Raw genomic sequence first — 19,002 nt, 5'->3', positions numbered from 1 at the left:
AGGTATGTCGCTAGGAGGATTGAGATGATGAGGTGAAACAGAAGCAACAGTGGCAGACCGTTGATTGGAGATGGCCAAGAGTTGGTGTTGTAGAGGAATTGGCGGACACTAAAGACGACTTGCACGTCAACGGCAAGGGGCGCTAACATCAGATGGACATACTCACCCGGAGTCTTGCCCATTTACCCCGCACCCCTGCGCCGCGATCCTTACCTTTCCTTGGTACCCATCATCATACGTCCATACGGGGATCAGCCAGAATCCAGCGAGAAAACTGATAATCGTGATGCACAATGGTATTAAGATCAGTAGGAATGACTGGGCGGATTTACCCCCGAATGAGCAGCTGCAGCAGAATAAGGGGTTGCACCCTACGCGAGGTCTATAGTAGGATCTAGAAGATGAGTAGTGTGGGTCTCGATAATATCGAGATTGCGAGCGAGAGTGGGTGCCCATGTTTTGCTTATGTGTACGATGGGCGCGATTTTTACTTTTTGATATTCGTATTTCTGCGGTTCTATCCTGTCGTAATAATCGATGCAGAGTAATGTGATGAACGAATATTCATGCGATGTATCCAGGCTCACTGTCAGAGCTGGCGACCTCAAATCTTGTGCCAAGTCAGATCTACAAAGGACAGTTCTCATCGTTTCACCTGCCCCGTTTGTCTGATTTTGGGGATTGAAGGAAGGTGTTGAAAGCAAGGACTGAAAGCGTTTCGCCTTGTTTTCAACGATGATACATCTGAGAGTGGAGGTCAATACAAGCTGATTAAGCAATTTAACTCTGATTTTTAAAGCACCATTCGACTCCACCCTAATCGGCGTCGACCGCCTTCGAGTTGATGTCATTTTGTGGAGGAGCTGATGTAAGGTTTTTACTGTCGACTGTAGAACACACCTGCACCTTCGGTCACTGTGTGCACAGTGGGTTGCATATGGGGATGGCTAACAATGTATGACAGCGACCAAGAAGCCCGGTACTGACGGAAAAAGGTATAAAAGGCTGACAAGTCATGTGGTATCGTTGCGTCCTTCACTCACAACATCTTTCCAGAGTATCCGCCTAACATGCCAGCTTCTCCTCTTCCAGCCCCTCGAAGGATCCTCACCGCGACTGATGCTCAAGGAACCGGTGTCATCTTGGACGACACCACGCCGTTCGCCAACCCCAAGGAAGAACTCAAAGCTTTCGTCGGTTACGTTCAGCCCGATGCAATCGGCAAGCCGGATCAAGCGCTCAAATGGGCAGAGTACAAGCCGGATCGGATCAGCCATGATGACCAGATCTCGCTCCGATGGGTCGGTGAGTCGTTGTGTCATTCACAAACAACTAGAACAATGCTTATGGAATGATTTGCAGACTTGCCCCCTCATAACAAGGGTTTCCAGCATTACACCAATACCTTCGGTAAGTCATGCAAGTAAATCTGTGCAAGAAATTGGCTGAGCGAGAAAAAAAATTCCGATAGACTACCTGATCATGACTCATGGCGAGCTCGAGCTTGAGTTGCCTGATGGCCAGAAGCGCACTGTCAAAGTTGGCGATGCCATCATTCAAGCTGCCAACGTCCATAGCTGGAACAACAACACGGATCAGTGGGCCAGTGAGTGCGCAACCCTCCCCTCCACAAGTTGGGGCTGACGACATGATCATCAGGGTTTGTCGGTGTCGCCGTGCCGTCCGAGGCTGCCAAAGTCGATGGGAAGACGTTGGATCAGCCTCCCGTAAATGGCTTTCACGCGCAATTCTAGGTTGCAGGGCTAGCTCGTAGTCAGGTCCGGGCCCATGGATAAGGCCTTAGCTGCGAAAGGGATGATGCATTATGCTGAACGCGACTTCTCACTGAAACATCATCATAATCGTCATGACCTGCACGAGAGCACCTAGATCCCCTTACAAGACTTTACTCAGAACCACGGCCACAGCCACCACGACAGCGATCAGGAGAACGAAGCCCAGACACGAATAGGCGCATCGCTTGGCGTATTTCAGCTCGGTCTAGGGTGGGAGACAATCAGGTCAGGAAGCGCATTGACGTGATGCGTGATGGAATAACTCACCTCTCGCAGTATGACGATCATCTCGTCGAGCTTCTGCGCCTTCTCGGGATCGGCTTCTTCCACGACGGGTTTCAACGGGATCCAGAGGCTGGGGTTCGGTCAGCAATCGCCATTGAGAGCCAAATACAACCACTCACATGCACATGCCCAGGAACCATAGAAGCGGACAGCACCATCCCCATTTCCACAAAGCTCTGGCTAAGGTCTTTGGCTCTGTCTGGGTTTCTTCTGCGTAGCAAGGGAGTTCGTCGGAGGTGGGTAGAGTGTAAGAGGATCCGCTAGCGCCAAGGCCAGCTGTTAGATCGAAGACTGGCGTGTGATCGTTTGCGTAAGAAGGCGGTCTTGAGGCGGAAAAGTCGATTGACGGTGTAGAGGGACCGGCTACTGCTTGTTCACGCTGGGGCAGATCAACCGGGAGGATGTATCGTGGGGGCTCATTGGCGTGATCCGCTGATACGCCGTCTATGCTGCGACTGGGTCGAGAGGCAGGCATTGTTTGAAGCTCGAGGGATAGATCCTCTGGGGTGGATGAGACAGGCTTTCGCTTTATCGACGATGTGGATTTGCGATTCGCTAGCTTGGGTCGGGAGGGGGTGGAGGGGGTTACGGGTTCGTCGTTTGCCTCTGGTGACGCCGATGAAGTGGAAGATTCTGGCATGGGTGGAGCAGCTTGGTCGGGAAAGGGAGCAGCAGCGACGGACTCAAGCGTCAGGCGTCTTTCGGATCTGGGTGGTCGTGCTGGGGTCGATGGTGTAGTTGGGCGTGTGTCAGTCATCTCTCTTAGCCGTTTTCTTTGTTACGAAGAGTGATAGTTGTTGATGGTCCGAAGTAAGATTGTGTCAAAGAGTTGCTTGATTTGTTTGAATGAATGGAGTACTGCATCGATACATTTATATATACAACTAATTGGATACCCTTCACATCGCAATCAGCTCCCTTTCAGACCCCAATCGATCGGTGATTCCTTCATTACCAGATTTTTCGACTAAGTAATGATTGGTGATTGAAAGGCGAAGTGCAAAGGGAGGGGTTGATGAGCGGATGACAGCGATTAATTCTCCGATGGGTCCTGGCGTGGAAAAGCTAATCTCCTCTCCTCTTCATATACACGAATACACACGCACGGTTCCAGCTGATCGTGGCTGATCCCGAGTAACCAGGCAACCGCCTGCCCGCTCAGAAATGTGACCCAGGAACGGCCCACGCACTGATCGCCAAACTTCAACATCTCATCATCGTCAATCGGATTTGGTAGATCATCAGCAGCCTTCCTTTGGTCATGCGCACCGTAATGGGATTAGTCCAATTTGTGATACAGGCAAAGGGAAGTGCGGGTGTCGCAAAGCATCCATCCACAGGGGGTCACTAGCCCATCATCTCATCACTAATCGGAACCGTCGTGTCACGGGCTCAGTGCGGTGGAGATCATTCGACGCGTCTTTTGAAGGAGTGAATGCTGGACATGAATCGAGATGCGAACATGAAGCGTCAGTCCTAGCCTTTCACACTATCCCACTAGTATAAATATGTTACTAGATGGCGTTTTGTACTACACGTCATTAAAGCAGTGACAACCGTGTTGAGAAGGTAATAGTCTCGCGCCGTCTCTTCTACTGTTCGCAATTCGACTGGAAATGTAGCACACACCCGTCACGTTGAGATGATTAGCTGAGCGTACACCTCGCCCCCGCCAAAAAGAAATATAACTAAATCTCACCTTCTTCTCCCCTTCGCTCCCCGCCTTAGCTATATATCTTATGAAGGGTGTAGCCCGATTACCTCTGCAATCCCTCGTGCAGCCCACGAGGGCGCATCGGCGGTGACGCAAGCCGAAGTCTGCGGCAACCGCCGGAGCGGCACCATGATTATCTGTATACCGTATTTGTTGACGTTTCCGAGCTGTCTTTTCTATCACTTGATGCATGTATAGAAAAGAACTAACTACTGGATAAGAAACTACCTCTATGTATCTACTATACAAGCTAAAAAGTTTTGTGCATGCATAAGGAAATAGTGTAGTAAAACGCCGTCGCATTTTGTGGTGATTTTCCTTATTTAACAGACTGGACCGTTGTAAATTCGAGAAGACAAGCCAGGACTTGACAAAGCCGAAATTGATGCATGGGTCTAGAGCAGGTAAATATGACCTGTCTGAGTCGCAATGAGTGAAAGTGCATACGTCCAAAGCACCAGTGGTCACGTGAGGTGTGGCCAGACCCTAAATCCGCGATGAGGAGGTACTCCATTTTTGTAATGTAGGCGAGTCCCTTGATGCGATAGCCTGTCGGCGTGGATATACATAGACTTCTGTCGAAGCTAGCATCGACCCCCTCAACGCGGAGATCGGAAGAGCAGGAAAGGCGATCCTTTATGACATATGGAGAAGGGCGGGGAAGGTCAAGGAGGATGGTTCAGAATCCTATATTTATATTTCCATACATCTGTGTTATGAAGAGGAGGCGAGGGACTCTTGATGCGAAAGTCTGTTGACATGGATATGCACAGACCTCTGATGTAGCTGCATCGACCTCCTCGACGCGGATTTCATATCGTCATAAAAGGCGAGGACTGAGAATCCTTTATAGGCAAGGCGGGGTGGAGGGATTCGATTCTCATCTTAGTATTTTCGTGGGGAGGGCGACGGGTCGAGACGAATTGTTCTCACAAGAGTGACCGTTGCATCTGGCAATTGGCGTGTGCAAGTAAGCGCGAATCCACGTTCACAGAATGAAACGCCGTCTGCAAGCTCCGGAACGCCCAGATTTCGGTATGCTCCCTGCACACCAATAGCCGATTGCCCATATGCGTCTGCCTGGTGCGCTGTGACTCGTTCGTACGCATACACGCATGCATATATCTGTTACACTTACTTCCAATCCGTTCCATCGCAACACCATTCATCGCGATGCACTCTACCACCACGCAACACATCACCTGCACTCTCGCACCGACCCTGACCACGCCTAGATCAAAAACCTGAACCCCTTCTGCATCTGCTTGGCATCTCTGACGGTGGTACTCTCGAGCTTGGCGGCCTGCTCGGCCGTGTCGCTGTGCTCGCCGAATGCCCGTTCGCCCTCGGCTAGTCTTCGGTTTGCAGCGACAAGGATGGATCGGAACCAGATGTTGAGCTGGCGGCGCTGTCAGTGTTAGTCTATGGAAGATGTCGACCTACCAGTATTGTCGCCACAAACATGGCCAACACCACTCCGTATGACCGGACATACGATCTGTCGTTCGTGTCAGCCTTGCGGATTGTGCACTTCAGTCACAACTCACGGTCCATACTTAGCCGGCCACACGTACTGCACATCTGCAGATCAGCTTTATGCCATCGGAAAAAAAAGGACAAACTGCACTGACACTTCCCGCGATGTTACCTGTTTGCGACAAGGCGTTCTGCACATAGTGGTCAGCCTCGAACAGACCACGAACAAGGACTCACCATGAACGCAAGAGCTACCGCTCGCTTGGCTGGTGGACGCGGGAACGAGCTGCTCATCCAGGTGTACATCTGCCGAGTGCGATCAGCCCTCCGAACGCGACAAGCTGTACTCACAATGATGTAGCCGGCATAGGAACCCGCCTGGAAGAACAGCGCGACGTATCGAGCCGCTTTATTTGTCGGTTGGGTGGCTAACTTAAATCGTCAATATCAACGGCCCCTTTACACCGATCGTACCCACTCACCCATCGAGATGATGAAGCCCATGATACCCATCAACAACGGCCAAGTCGAATGCCAGAACTTCTCCTGAGTTCGATCAGAGTGCCACGAATTTACCAGCGCGAGGAGGCACGAGAACTGGCAGGCGCGGCAGAGTCAGTATGGCCTTCGCATAGACGTCAAAGAATGTGCAGCTCACCACCCAAGGCGGCGCCGCCAGGAGAAGCGTCTCGGTGGTCCCGTATCCGAGGGTCTTGGTCTGGGTGTCGCGGTGATCAGCGGGATTGCGCAGATACAGCATAATCGCGGGCTCACCAGAGTCGGGAAGTAGCTGGCTCGAAACTTCGTCAGTAATGTAGTCGCAACCAATCCCACCAGTCTCCGCCCACATGTTGAACGACAACCCCGTCACACACGCAGTCAGACTCAACATCAAAATGTAGATTTTCCAGTCCTGCGCGCACGAATCAGCACACACCTCACGATCCACTACGCCAATACCCACGCTCATCGCCAGGACAAACCCGGTATACCACTTCTCCTCTCGCGAGTCCTGATCAAGCTCGCCGACATCTTCCAGCATTCTCAACTGTGCTACCTGTCTTTCCTCCTCCGTGAATCCCCGCTTAGTATTATGAGGGAAATCCGGCAACATCGGGATGGCGACCAAGGCGAAGAACATCGTCAAGGCGCCCTCGACTGCGTCTTAAATTCAGCACGATCGCTACACAATCTGTGCAATCCACTCACTATAGAACAACCATCTCCACGCGGCATGGCCCAGTTTGCCATCCATATTGGCCAAGACCCCCGCGGCGATCAAGGACCCGAAAGCGTTGGAGATCAAATTGCCGCAGTAAAGGATAGTGTATCGTAGAGAAAGTTCGTCCTTCGGGTACCATTTACTGGAAAAAGCGAAACAGGTGATATTTCAATACTCCACCTTCGTTGTCTAGCTCGTAAACCCTACCTCAAGATGAACAGAGCGCCCGGGAGGAAAGCCGCCTCAATTATCTAGAATCTTGTCAGCGAATGTGTATTATCAACCCCCGCACTCACGCCTAGGAAGAACCGAGTGAGAAGGGCGCCGACAAAGTCCTTTGTGATACCAGTCAAGACACTGATCATCCCCCACTGAGCGTTTTGTCAGCGATAAAAACCTGCGCCTTCAAGCACCCACTCACCACCAGCATTGCCGCTGGAAGATATAAAGACGGTCTCCCGATTCGATTCTACATGATGGGTCAGTCAACCATCAGGACATCGCGATCCGACTCACCAAAAGCATGTTCGAGGGCACTATCGAGTCGCGAAAGTCAGCCTCTCACTCCATACACATTGACTCAACAACCCACCCTGGAACAAGATGTACCCCACGTAGAGGATCGAGAGTAGCGTCTGGAATTCCGTGTCGGTCAGATTGAGATCCTGTTCGAATCCCTTGAGCCTCGCAGCGGCTGCATTGTTACGATCGATGTAGTTCCTGCGGACGTCCTCAGCACTTGCATGTGCATCTCCGCGCTGACTTGGTCGCTTACAAGACTGCGAGCGCCATCGTGTCAGCGGGACTCTTGGTTGTGGAGACTTGAACTTGCACTCACTATAGATCACAACCAAGATACTGAATCTTCCGTCCAGTTTCACCTTCAACCTCCTTTCTACCCTCTTTCTGCGCTCCGTCCCAAACGCCAAGCCCTCGTCGTATCCCGCTTGAGCAGCGACAGAGCCATGCTTGGGATTATTGACGTTTCGAAACTCGTCGAAATCGGGCTGCGCTGGCGAGTTGGGCGAAGTATCGATGTGTTCGTGGAATCGAGAATCCCGAGGCTTGATATCCGGGCGATGGGGATCGATCGCAGAGGACATCTCTGAGTGATCCTCGCTAAATCTCGAGGGTTTCTCCATATCGCTAAGGTCTGTGTCGTTGGAACGCAGGAGATCATCAACAGTGTAAGCCCAAAGTTGCACAGATCGTGGGGGGAGAACATTAGCATCATGCTCTTATGTATCCTTCCGACAGTGTCTAGGTCATGAGACTAGACCCAAAGAATTGAGAAATGACGTCCGCATTCATCCATTCATTCCTGGAATTGTAGGGGAACGACCCGAAGAACGAATGAACCCAAGTCACCTGTTCCCAAGCTAGTCTAGAATATCGTATTACGGCCCCACTAAACCCCCGCCCGACTCGTTCTGGCCTCTTGCGAAAATAGCATACAACGGCATCGACGCCAAGCTAATGCGGCTCACATGCCACCTCAAATATCAAAGTACGTCATGCAGATCGGCGATGTCCTGAAACGCGGAGATCAAGGGGTCTCCATTTTCGTATCGAAGGGTCAAGCATCCTAGACTCTGCTCTTGCGATGCAGCCTCATACCCCCATACCGCACGCGACGTGTCTGAAGAGACACAGGAAGAGGCAGAGTTCGGCGTAATGTCCTGCTCACGCGCAAACCTGGCATCGATATTGCAACAACCTATCTTGCCGTTACCGCAGGACACGCCGCCGTTAGCACCTCGATCAGCATGGTGAAGAACTCCGAGCTGATAGGCAAACGCGCGCCCGCGCTGGAATTGCCGAGTATACCCAACGGCGATGTGTTCAAGCTCCCTATAGGCGAGAAGGTCAGTCGTCGTCATTAGGCTCACAACGTATGCACAACTGACGCATCTGTGTCCTCACCAAGCCAATAGCTTTGTTCTTCGCATGTCCCTTTGTTTCTAGACCCCTCTAGCTTCACGCTCATCTTGTCCCTAGTTTCCAGCCGCAAACACCATGGGCTGCACGATGGAAGCATGCTCTTTTCGAGATGCTCAAACTCAAAACATCGTCTTTAAGCGGAACCCTGAGTTAGCTGTGGTTGGTGTCTCCGGTGGTGAGTCCTACACCCGAAATGACGTCCCATTTAGACCCCATGCTCTCCAGATTCAACCGCGAAACAACAATCATTCGCAGACCAATACAATCTCTCCTATCCCATCTTATCGGATACGGATAACAAGGCCAGGGAGCTGTATGGAGTCGGCAAATCCTTCTTCGGTCTGTCAGCTGGGCGAGAGACCTTTTTCATAGATCAACAGGGGATTGTACGAGGAGTGTGCGGCAAATCCATCGATGTCAAGTGAGTCTCCCTCTACTGTCTCATCAGCCGGTCGCTTCGGTCTCAGGCTGATACCGGTCACAGCGGCCATGTCAAATTTGTCGAACAACAACTGGCGGCGCTGGAGAAGTAGATCTCGAGAGTGACGTTGTCAAATGTTGCAGCTCTTGCTCTTCGTCGGCGCCGACCTCTGCTCTTTCACATATGCCATATGCCTCACATAGAACTCATGCATATGCTATGAACAGTTGTTTATATCCCCTCTACCACCTTGCCGCCCGGCTGGTTCCGTATCTCTTCTTCTGACTTTAATGTCTCGCCCTCTGTCGTGGGTCTGCTGAGGCTTTTGCCATCCAGCACCTCGCGGACCTCGTCTAATGAAAGGGTTTCATACTCGACTAAAGCTTTTGCCAACTGTACCCGTGCCTCGTCAGCCGAACTCTTTTTCTCAAAGGTGCCACTCACAGTATGCAATTCGCGCTCGCGCTCCTTCAACAACCGCTTCGTGCGGCTCATCCCGGTATCAAGGAAACTGTTCGAACGACTGAGCTCTCATACAAGATCACAAAACATCTCACACGTACGACCTGATTTCACTCTCGATCTCATCTTTCTTTTTCCCGCTCAGATAGACACTCTCTTCGTCCCCATGAGCGACCAATCCCACCTTGTCGCTGAAACCGTAACTCTAAGGAGCGTCATTCAGCCACAATCACCTTTTTGCAAACGGCATCGACTCACCCTGATCATGCGCGCTGCTACATCCGTGGCGCGTTGCAGATCGCTCGAACAACCCGAGGTCACATCATCGTGACCGAAAACCATCTCTTCCGCAGCTCGTCCTCCAAGAGCCACGTCAATCATCGCATTGTATTCCTTGCGCGTGTACGAATCTGTGACAGACCTGCGTCAGCGACGCCAAAGCAGAATATAGCTCACCTTTGTCTTGCTCAGGCAGCTGGAATGTGATACCCAAGGCTTGACCTCGGGGCATGATCGTGCTGTAGATAGTCAGCATTCAAGATACGTCGCAATCCTGATGCTCACACTTTGTGCAAGGGCATTGCGCCAGGGGTGTGTAACGCCACCAGCGCGTGCCCGCCCTCGTGATACGCAGTCGCACGCTTCGACTCCTCCGTCACAAAATGTGATCGTCGCTCGGCGCCCATCAGTATTCGATCTGGTACGCGTCAGCCTCGCCTGTAAACATAGCACAGAATACTCACCCTTGGCCCATTCGAAATGTCTCAACCCGACCGTCTTGGCTCCTTCTCTCGAAGCCTTGACTGCAGCCTGATTGACGAGATTCTGCAAGTCCGCCCCGCTCATCCCTGGACAGCCTCGGGCGATGATGGATGCGTCGACATCCACATCGAATGCAACCTCACCCATGTGGTGTTTCAGAATCTCGATTCGACCTCGGACGTCAGGCAGTCCGACGACGACTGTGCGGGTGTCAGCAAGCGTATGCGCACCGTCCCCAGCCGAAGACTCACCGTGTCTATCAAATCGTCCCGGTCTCGTCAAAGCCTTGTCCAGCGATTCGGGAAAATTGGTGGCCGCGATAATGATGACGCCTTCAGATTGTTCGAATCCATCCAGCTCTACCAGCAGCTGATTGAGGGTTTGCTTCATATAATGCTGGGACCGGGCAGAAGTGTTAGCAAAAGTTCGCTGATCGCTCACCGTCAACTCACCTGGTCTTTAGCACTACGCTTCGACCCGATGGCGTCTAATTCGTCGATGAATACGATTGCAGGCGCCTTCTTGCGGGCAGCGGCGAAAAGCTCCCTCACTCGTTTGGCTGTATGACGCTGTCAGACGAGCCCGTCGTTTGAATCGGAGCGCTGACTCACCCCCGACCCCAACGAACATCTCATCGAAACTACTCCCGGAGGCGAAAAGGAAGGGTACTTCGGCCTCTCCAGCCACCGCTCTGGCCAACATGGTTTTTCCAGTACCAGGAGGACCGGTGAGTAAGACACCCTTGGGTAATTTCCCGCCCAAGTTCGAAAACTTCTCGGGGTTTTTCAGGAATTCGACGATTTCTTCCAGCTCCTAATTCGGACATAACCACACATTCAGCGACTTCGCGCCTCGGTGTGCCGTCCTACTCGCCCGTTACTCACCGATTTTGCCTCTTCGACCCCATGCACATCACTGAACTTGACCACCTTCCCTTCTTCAGGCTCAAACTCCGCAGGTCCCGGTCCAGCTTTCAACAACCCTGTGTTCTCCATTATCATTGACATGACCGTGAGGATGATGAAACCCCAGAGCAAGAAGCCGCCCAGCCATCGCAATGCCTTCCAAGCGTTCGCCTGCGGAGTGGGTGGTGCCATTTGCACATATATCGGATTCAAAGCGGAACCGGACCCGCCCTGTGATGCGGGAGTATTAGACGAGAGACCAGTATCCGATGGCGAGATGAAAGACGATAGAGGGGATCGGGAAGCATTTAAGACAGTATCCGAGGGAGCAGCACTCGACGATGAGAGCTGCGACAGGACGTGTGAAGAAGCGGGTGGCGTCGGTGTCGTGCTGCTGCCCGACTTTACTGTGATTGGTATACTCTTGATCAGATCGTCTCTCCGCCTGACAAGCTGTGAAGCGTCGCCCAGTCTGCCGACTTTGGCTAGACCGTCCAGAAACAAGATCCAAGCGCTCTCATCCTTCAACAAAGCATTACTACCGGCTCCTCCCTCGCGCCCTGCATTACTCGTCAAAGCCATAGCTTCGTAGTAAGCGACTAAGCCCTTGTATTCGCCTCCCTTGGCCAGCTCCCCCAAGAGTCGCAGCTGCGCGTCCAGGTTTTCCGGGTTCTCTTGCGCGGCTGATTCTAAAGCAGCAATCTGGGACTGGAAAGGCGTAAGTGGTGCATCGGAGTCGATCACTGAAGCAGGCGGCGCCGTTTCTTTGGGGGTGGAGGAGGTACCGAATATCGCTTTTCGTGCACTGGACGTCGATGCCGATCGAAAGATTGTGGTGGCAATGTAACGCTACAAATAAGATGGTAAGTTACGTAGTAAGTCAAGAACAGCGAAATCACTCACATGGGTCGACCCTCTAGTCGAACATGGGTTGAGCAATCGAGCACATCTAGCGCCGAGCACCTGTTCCAGGCTATGCACTTGCCTGAATGCCATGTTCGAGGCCTGTCGAGATGGACACAATGCGACAGGCAGTACTTGACAGCGGATTGCAGCGAGATAGATGTTAGCTGTGGGCACGATGCGTCACACCTAAATGATTGTTGCAACTTTTTAATCGGGACATCTCCTCGACAGCAAAGTAAAAATCGTGACGCGGAACCAAGTGTCAAAAATGGCCCATAAACTCAAACATCTATTGATGCATCTTTCCCTTCTCTAACCGTTTAAACACTACAACCCCACTCACGCATCATGCCCAAAGACACCTTCAATCTCCCAGAGTACTTTGCCCTCCATTCCTATCTGTCTGCTTTGCTATGCGGTGCCTTCGTCCTCTTACCCCGGTCCACTCCCTGGCTTCTGGGTTCTGCCGTTCAATCCTCCTCTTCAGATCGACCTGAACTCGCATTCCTCACCCCAATCACATCTCGACCCGTTGCGACGATGCTCTGGGATATCTCAGGTATGCTTCTCTGCATGTCATGGTGGGGATCAATCATGCGCAAATGGGCGCAGACGCCGACAAAGTCCAAGACACAAGGTGAAGCCGAAATAGCTGAGAGAATCGGCCGTAACAGCAGGATGTTGAGTGTGAGTCGTCCAGCGACAGACAATATCGCTGACGGTGCCAGCGGATGTACGAATGTGCTCTGTCAACCGCTGGAGGTAGCTTCTTGCTCTATACCCTGATCTTGATTCTCGGTGCTCCTTTGGACAGGTCAGCACTTTTATTCGTTTGTAAGCTCGCCCCAACTAACATCATGCCAAAGTCATCACGCACACTCTGCTCTGCTTGCTGTCCACATTTCCACCCTCACTGTTTGGCCGGTCGTCCACGCCCTCGGCGTACCTTCTATCTACGAGAGCGGGACCTTTGCCCGGTTCAGAATGACGCGTCTTTTCTGCGAGTTCCGGTGAGTCGTCGACTCTCTCGTTCATCGCGCTAAATCAATCCAGCCCCGAAACACCGCTGGAAAGGGCACTTGTCTACCCGGTGGCTGGCACTCTGCTCGGAGCTTGGTGCGGCGTCATACCCATCCCTCTAGATTGGGATCGGCCTTGGCAGGTGAGCGATCATGTGGGTCTAGGGCAAAGAATATCGCTTAAATCATTCTCGGCAACCGTCCAGGGTTACCCACTCACCCCTGCAGTCAGCTCCATCCTCGGCTTCATCCTCGGAGGGTTTGCATCATGGCTTCACTCTGCCCTGCTAGACACATATGATGAGGTCCAACAGAATCATTCGGCGATGGCAGCAGATACTGTCACGAGCAAGAAGAAACGGAAAACCAAGCGTACATATTGATCCGAGATGCATCAATGTACTATAATTTATATCATGGTCCCTGTTTGACTAGTCGTAACCAGATCGTGCCAATCATGCTCTTGTCTCTCACCAGTTCCCAGGGACCAACTAGTGGCCGTGCTCCACCGACGCCGATCAGGCGCTTCTCCAGATCCTGTCTTGCTTCTGCCGTCCCCTCGGTCTCCAATGAAACCATACCTTGCCATTCTGGTGCGACCCGGTCTTGAGGTCCCACTTCGAATCCTGCCACATGCAAGTAGCGCTTCGCACTTAGCCTAGCTCCCGACGCGGTAGTCACATCCCGACGATCGTATGCTAAGCGAATCGATTGCAGAGCCTGTCGAGCAAAAGGTGCCAAATCGAGGTACAAGATCTGAGGAGTTGGCAAGAAAGGATAGTAGAAGCTTGGCGGAAGGTCAAAGCCATTCACATATGAAGGCAAATGACCGGTAGGTGCAAAGGAGTATTCGAGTGGGACGAGCAGATGCCTCACGAATGGCACAAAGACCAGTACATGCTCGGTCGTCCTGGGCTGTCGAATCGCAGTGTTGACCTAGGAAAAAGCCATCAGCTCAATTGTTGACAGTCTAGTTTGCTACGACTAGACTCACGACCAAATCACCAAGCTTCATTCTCCTCATAGCACCACACTTCTCCAGCTCCTTGACCGCAATAGCAGCACCTTCCGACGACGGCCAACGCTGAACACGATCAGATAACGGAACAAAAACCCTGAGGATCGGAGCACGACCAACGGTATACGGTATGGGCCGATCGAAGACTGGCTCGGGTCGGGTGAGCGGTGGTGTATATAGTTCACGTCTTGACAAAATCAAGCCGGATTTGGGGGATATACCTCCATTTTCAGAAGGGCGGCTTGATCGAGCATCTGAACTAGCAAAACTTGAGCGTTGGCCCCCACCAATTGGCGGTGGCATTGGTAATCCCACAGGGAAGCCAGGAACCGGAGGTGCATTACGGTCGACTGCAAAGGATTGACGCGTACTGAACGCGCTCGACGCTCGTTGATGTCCACCGGAAAATGACGGTGTGCTCTGCACCGAGAAGATCGAACCCGGTCGACTAGTTTCGGACGATTGACGCGACCTTGCAGGCTCGCCGTGTCTCTTGAATCCATATCGTTTGGCTGACGGATAACTGACGGGAGGAAGGGCGGCCTTACCGGAAGCCATGGGCGCCGCCGAAGAAACGGGAACCAGATCGACTCGGGCATCCGTGCTGATGCTCGCGCTTCGCCGTCGGACAAACGACATCGAGGTGGCAGAAGCAATGGAACCGATTGATCCGCGTCGACGAGCTTTCTGAGCTGGATCTGGGAAAAGCTTGGGTGTCGGCTCCTGTTGCTGTTCCACAGATGCAAGCGGTTCAGGCATTACGATCTCAACGAGCCGCTCTTGCCTTGGCATTTTGCCAGTCGGCGCCAGACTCCCCGCGTCAGATCCTGCTGCGCTGCCCAGCCTCGATCGCGGTCTCTGGCTTCCGAGACTATTCATGGAGTTGGAGAAGGGTAGATGCGGCGCTGCAATGGCGAAATCATCTTCAAATGGTAATGGAGGCGGATTTGGAAATGCGGCAACGGGCAATTGTCGAAGGTGGAGCACTATGAGGGTATGAGATAAACACAAATGCTGCAGGAGGTTGTGCCATTGAGGTGGATATGTACTATAAGTTATCGGGTCGTGTAACAGGGATTCGACTGCGGGCCAGACGCTCAGCTTTCACAAACTCCCTTACTCATCCTGACCATTACTCACGAAAACCTTCCCACACGGTTAGGTTGGGCCAGCTCCTCCCTTTCTCCCGATCAAGCTGAATGCCCCACTCCTTCATCACCCATCGGCCAATTGCTTCACCGGTGAACCTCTTTCGGATGCTGTCTGATGCGCCCGTGAGCGAAAGGAAAGAGTTGATGGAGAGCTGGGACAGGAAGGCCGCTTGTATGCTATTGTGTAACAACAGGAAGGTAATGGTCGCCCGGGGCCTGTCTTTGAATTTCGTCTTGTCGACAGGATTGTGACCGTTTACGTTGGGGACTTGTTTCGGCGATCGAACCACAGAACCCATGACAGGACTTGTGAGAGGAGAGCTGACATTCCTGTGAGAGCGGACAGCCGATGAAGACTGTCTGGGCGGCAATTGCGATGATGTGAGCGGGGCCGGACTGCTGGCCACATCCTTGTCCCGGGACCATTGCGTGACGGGATCAATTACGCCGTCATCGCGCGTGCGAGGATCAACGAGGGGCGGCAAAGTCGGTGAGCGTGGAAAGTTAAAATCGAGAGCTTGAGAAGAAGACCTGGGCTGCTCATGGACAGGTGGCGTCAACGCTTTGACTGGAGAAGATCGCGTAGGGGTAGCAGCTGGATGTATGTTTTTCAGAGTCTGGCTAGCCGGTTTGTCTCCTAGTTGCTCCTGTTGGACAGTAGATTTATGCGATTTTGGACTGCTCGCGATGACAACCACATTTGCCTTGGAAGAGCTTCGACTGACGCCATTAGCAGTCGGAGGCGGCATTGGCAATGGCCTCGACGCGGACGATTTGGAAGGCTGGCTGGTTGCTGGATGACCATTGGTCCTAGGAGGTCCATCACGATGGCTTATAGTCGCGGCAATGGATTTAGCGTAAGCACCAGCTTCGGTGAGCTGCTCTTTAGACTTGGCGGTTCCGGTATCAGGAGACTCGCTTTTGTTCTGTGAACGGATCTCAGGCCGTGTGGATCCCGCCGGCCTCGTTTGCATTGGACTTGTCACCATGCCCTCCGCCGTTGGCGATATCATCCTAGACTCGACCTTGGCGGTGGGGGTTCGTCGGCTTGATGATGTCGATCGTCGAGCACTGACCATCGGACGTGTCTCCGGCATCTTCGATCGTGCAAATGCGGGTGCTTGGGCACCTGCGGGTAGTTGCACCACGTCATTCGCTTCAGCATCGTCGAAGCGGTTGGCCAGAGCTGCTGAGACCGGCTGCGATGAAGATCGAGGTGTTTGTCGCTCGTTGCCCGGTATTTTCAATGGGGTCGGGATCGGTCGAACAGGGGTTGCGTGCTGGGGTGTGATGGCCCGCCCATCCCTAAGGTTGTGTGAAGTTTGATAATTATAGCTTGCAGCCCCGAGAACACTTCTTTCCGATGAACCTGCCACAGTTACAGAATGTCAGCTTGGTCGATCCGCCGTCCCTCTGCCCCCAAAGAAAAAGAACGCACTAGCTGTGTTCGTTTGAACCGTCCACGCCGGAGCAGGAGGATTCTCCTTTTCACGATCTCTTCCGCTCAGTCCATTCTGCTGGCCAGATGGCCGCGGAGGCGAAATGCTAGGCTGCACAAGATCGTATGGTGATGATGCGCTCAATCGACGGGCTGTCGTGCTTGGGGGCGAAGCGAGAGCAGGACGGATTGGCTGTCGGCTACGAGGGGGTGACATGTTCGAGGAAGTCGGTGGGGGGGATCTGCTTTTGCCGAAGGAAGACGCGATAGGAGTCGATACAGGTGGATGAGAAGATGCTGAGTTGAGAGGAAGAGGATCGATGCTTAGCTTTTCGTGGTGCGATTCTGCTGTTCAACAACGTTTGACAATGACACTCACCGTTCTGATGCCGGACACCAGCGGTGTCTGAGCGGTCTCCTCCTCTGAACGCACTGGGTGCCGCTCCCAACGGCAAGGCATCATACGATGGCCCAGCCACGGTGCCTCCTCCAACACCAGGGCCGGACACCGATCTACCTTTACTCTTACCAGCATTTCCTGCGCCAATATTTGCATGGACAGAAGCTTTACTGCTCTGCGAGGACGACAGCGACATGCGCCGGAAGAAACCAGGTTTTTTCGGAAGAGGCTGTGGTGTTGTAGCCATGTTGGACAGACTGGAAACGACTAGACGGTGGTGGTGATGCTGCGCTGCTGATCCCGCTACTCCAACATTTGGATGTTCAGTGATGTCGAGCACAAGAGGCAAAACAAGGGGAATCCCCTTCAGGAGTTCCGATGACCTAGACCGTCGATAGTAGGCTGAAGGAGGGGATGTAGTTGTCGATGCGATAGTTGTGCCAGAGGCGGCAGAGATGATTGAGACCGGCCGAAGATCCGAGCGACGCAAAGGAGGAGCCAGAGATATGAGAGGGAGAGGCGGGGAGTACGCCATCGAAGCGTGATGCGGGTGGTACGGGATTTAGTAGATGAAGAAAGATGGTTGACAAGGAAGCGATTGGTCCTGATCAGCATGGACGCTTGAAAATGAGTCCAAGTAGGATGTCACTCACCTTTGAAACACAAAAGGGATTCGGCGAAATGATCCAACCGTCCTATCTATCGTTTGAGGATATCGACTAATTCGCCCTGACCAAGGCCTTATTGTTGCTCAAACGACACTTATACCACAGAATCGCCGTTGATACGTCCTCGTTCACCTCCCCGGCTTTGTTCGTATCAAGCTGTCGAGTGAAGTCTTTGGACCGACTCCCTAAAAGGATGCAGCAAACGGCAAGAGAGGGCGATGCGTGGATGCAATCGTGCGGTGTGATCGAGATGTAAAGCGCACTCGCCGGGTTGAGCTGGTCTGCGGACGCTATCGGCCAATGAAGTAGAAGCTTCTCTGTTGGTTAGGGGTGATTGTATGCGCTAGCCTAGACGTAATGAAAGAACGAGGCAATCTGATGTTGCACGAGTAACCGTGTGATGTCGAGTAAAATCACAAACTGTACATGGCGCGGGAGCATCGCCCAATCCATGTAATCCTAAATGGGTACGTAATTCTTGTTGTTCTACAATTCTTGTCATTTCATCATCGATCGCGTCAGGACCTCGACAGGAATGGACGCATTGACACACCCATCGTGATCAACGCTTACGACCGCGACGAAGACATCGCCCCGGTAGCTTCGTCTTCCCAGCTTGCTGTCTCGAACGCCCCTGAATCACCTCTGCGCGCGACCATTTGTTGCTGACAACAAGGCTCCTAGTCGACACTTGGTTGACGCTCTCTTCGCTATCATCTTCACATAAGAGGTGTCTCTACTTCCAGTTTCACGCCTCACGATCCAGTCGGTGTCACCATGCCTGCGTCCCCTTCGATTGTCAAACACCTCGCTTGCAGCGTCACTCGACGTCTGCACCGGCCAAATTCGGCAATGCGATGGGTCTCGAGAACAAAGGCCTTACCTCATAACACATCTAGCTGTTGAGAACGAAATCTCGCGCTGGACTTCGGCTCTTGCATGGAGACCACGCTCATCGCTCTCCCTCCGGCTCATCTACGCCTCACCTCAAACGAGCCTGCTCAGGAGACCCTTCTTCTCGCGTAGCTGGAAGCCTTGCTTCTTCCATCATAGCGACATCCGTAGGGCTGATCAGATACCTGTGATTTGTCGCCTCTCGGCCTACATGCGCAACGCTTACAGCCCGAGTACTCATCCCTCACTCGCTCAGATTGATTACGGCAATGCAGTGCTAGGCATCCTCGAGACTATCGGATCGGAAATGTAACTCGCAAAGACTCAACCACTGTCCCGACATCCTCAGGTAGGGTGTCGTCAACGGATAATTTTCATCAATAATTCAGACTACCCAGCGACTTCTGCTAGTACGCTATCGGACCGCTTGCGAGACAAAAGTCAGTCAAACTGGATCCAGTCAAGGTACAACCCAATCAGCACAAGGCCCACCTTCTGGACCGTGCCAAATGCTCGCTCTGAAG

At 52.7% G+C, this 19,002-nt stretch overlaps 8 protein-coding genes across 8 annotated transcripts; 4 read left to right on the top strand and 4 right to left on the bottom strand.

The window, feature by feature from the left end:
• Positions 1-1,070: 1,070 nt before the first annotated feature.
• Positions 1,071-1,754, top strand: I303_107905 (uncharacterized protein; the record flags this gene model as incomplete). The annotated part of the gene is made up of 4 exons (XM_065969701.1): positions 1,071-1,305; positions 1,363-1,410; positions 1,472-1,606; positions 1,660-1,754. The coding sequence occupies 4 exons, from the start codon at positions 1,071-1,073 to the stop codon at positions 1,752-1,754; spliced, it is 513 nt and encodes a 170-aa protein (XP_065825773.1).
• A 142-nt stretch (positions 1,755-1,896) lies between these two features.
• Positions 1,897-2,838, bottom strand: I303_107904 (uncharacterized protein; the record flags this gene model as incomplete). The annotated part of the gene is made up of 3 exons (XM_018411165.1): positions 1,897-2,001; positions 2,064-2,151; positions 2,201-2,838. The coding sequence occupies 3 exons, from the start codon at positions 2,836-2,838 to the stop codon at positions 1,897-1,899; spliced, it is 831 nt and encodes a 276-aa protein (XP_018259833.1).
• A 2,188-nt stretch (positions 2,839-5,026) lies between these two features.
• I303_107903 (uncharacterized protein) lies at positions 5,027-7,596 on the bottom strand (the record flags this gene model as incomplete). The annotated part of the gene is made up of 17 exons (XM_065969700.1): positions 5,027-5,194; positions 5,239-5,293; positions 5,343-5,368; positions 5,427-5,462; positions 5,509-5,577; positions 5,623-5,699; positions 5,754-5,868; positions 5,930-5,989; positions 6,046-6,061; positions 6,120-6,184; positions 6,236-6,429; positions 6,481-6,635; positions 6,701-6,744; positions 6,790-6,864; positions 6,915-6,962; positions 7,010-7,029; positions 7,086-7,596. The coding sequence occupies 17 exons, from the start codon at positions 7,594-7,596 to the stop codon at positions 5,027-5,029; spliced, it is 1,734 nt and encodes a 577-aa protein (XP_065825772.1).
• A 663-nt stretch (positions 7,597-8,259) lies between these two features.
• On the top strand, positions 8,260-8,967 carry I303_107902 (uncharacterized protein; the record flags this gene model as incomplete). The annotated part of the gene is made up of 5 exons (XM_065969699.1): positions 8,260-8,358; positions 8,421-8,438; positions 8,492-8,609; positions 8,660-8,855; positions 8,919-8,967. 5 exons carry the CDS (start codon positions 8,260-8,262, stop codon positions 8,965-8,967), a joined length of 480 nt encoding a protein of 159 aa, XP_065825771.1.
• A 119-nt stretch (positions 8,968-9,086) lies between these two features.
• I303_107901 (uncharacterized protein) lies at positions 9,087-11,980 on the bottom strand (the record flags this gene model as incomplete). The annotated part of the gene is made up of 12 exons (XM_018411162.1): positions 9,087-9,248; positions 9,300-9,366; positions 9,419-9,522; positions 9,576-9,727; positions 9,774-9,835; positions 9,882-10,014; positions 10,061-10,279; positions 10,331-10,475; positions 10,532-10,638; positions 10,691-10,892; positions 10,964-11,833; positions 11,888-11,980. The coding sequence occupies 12 exons, from the start codon at positions 11,978-11,980 to the stop codon at positions 9,087-9,089; spliced, it is 2,316 nt and encodes a 771-aa protein (XP_018259830.1).
• Positions 11,981-12,238: 258 nt separating this feature from the next.
• Positions 12,239-12,531, top strand: I303_107900 (uncharacterized protein; the record flags this gene model as incomplete). The annotated part of the gene is made up of 2 exons (XM_065969698.1): positions 12,239-12,449; positions 12,503-12,531. The coding sequence occupies 2 exons, from the start codon at positions 12,239-12,241 to the stop codon at positions 12,529-12,531; spliced, it is 240 nt and encodes a 79-aa protein (XP_065825770.1).
• A 90-nt stretch (positions 12,532-12,621) lies between these two features.
• Positions 12,622-13,292, top strand: I303_107899 (uncharacterized protein; the record flags this gene model as incomplete). The annotated part of the gene is made up of 4 exons (XM_018411161.2): positions 12,622-12,704; positions 12,757-12,900; positions 12,944-13,052; positions 13,116-13,292. The coding sequence occupies 4 exons, from the start codon at positions 12,622-12,624 to the stop codon at positions 13,290-13,292; spliced, it is 513 nt and encodes a 170-aa protein (XP_018259829.2).
• A 31-nt stretch (positions 13,293-13,323) lies between these two features.
• I303_107898 (uncharacterized protein) lies at positions 13,324-17,451 on the bottom strand (the record flags this gene model as incomplete). Its single annotated transcript, XM_018411160.1, has 5 exons — positions 13,324-13,845; positions 13,904-15,009; positions 15,068-16,447; positions 16,517-16,813; positions 16,896-17,451. The coding sequence occupies 5 exons, from the start codon at positions 17,449-17,451 to the stop codon at positions 13,324-13,326; spliced, it is 3,861 nt and encodes a 1,286-aa protein (XP_018259828.1).
• Between the last annotated feature and the right edge of the window lie 1,551 nt (positions 17,452-19,002).

Source organism: Kwoniella dejecticola, chromosome 10 (assembly GCF_000512565.2).
Source record: "Kwoniella dejecticola CBS 10117 chromosome 10, complete sequence".
Classification (NCBI taxonomy): Eukaryota; Fungi; Basidiomycota; class Tremellomycetes; order Tremellales; family Cryptococcaceae; genus Kwoniella; species Kwoniella dejecticola.
The sequence above is the reverse complement of the archived record's forward strand: the minus strand, read 5'-3'. Positions and strand labels throughout refer to the sequence as shown.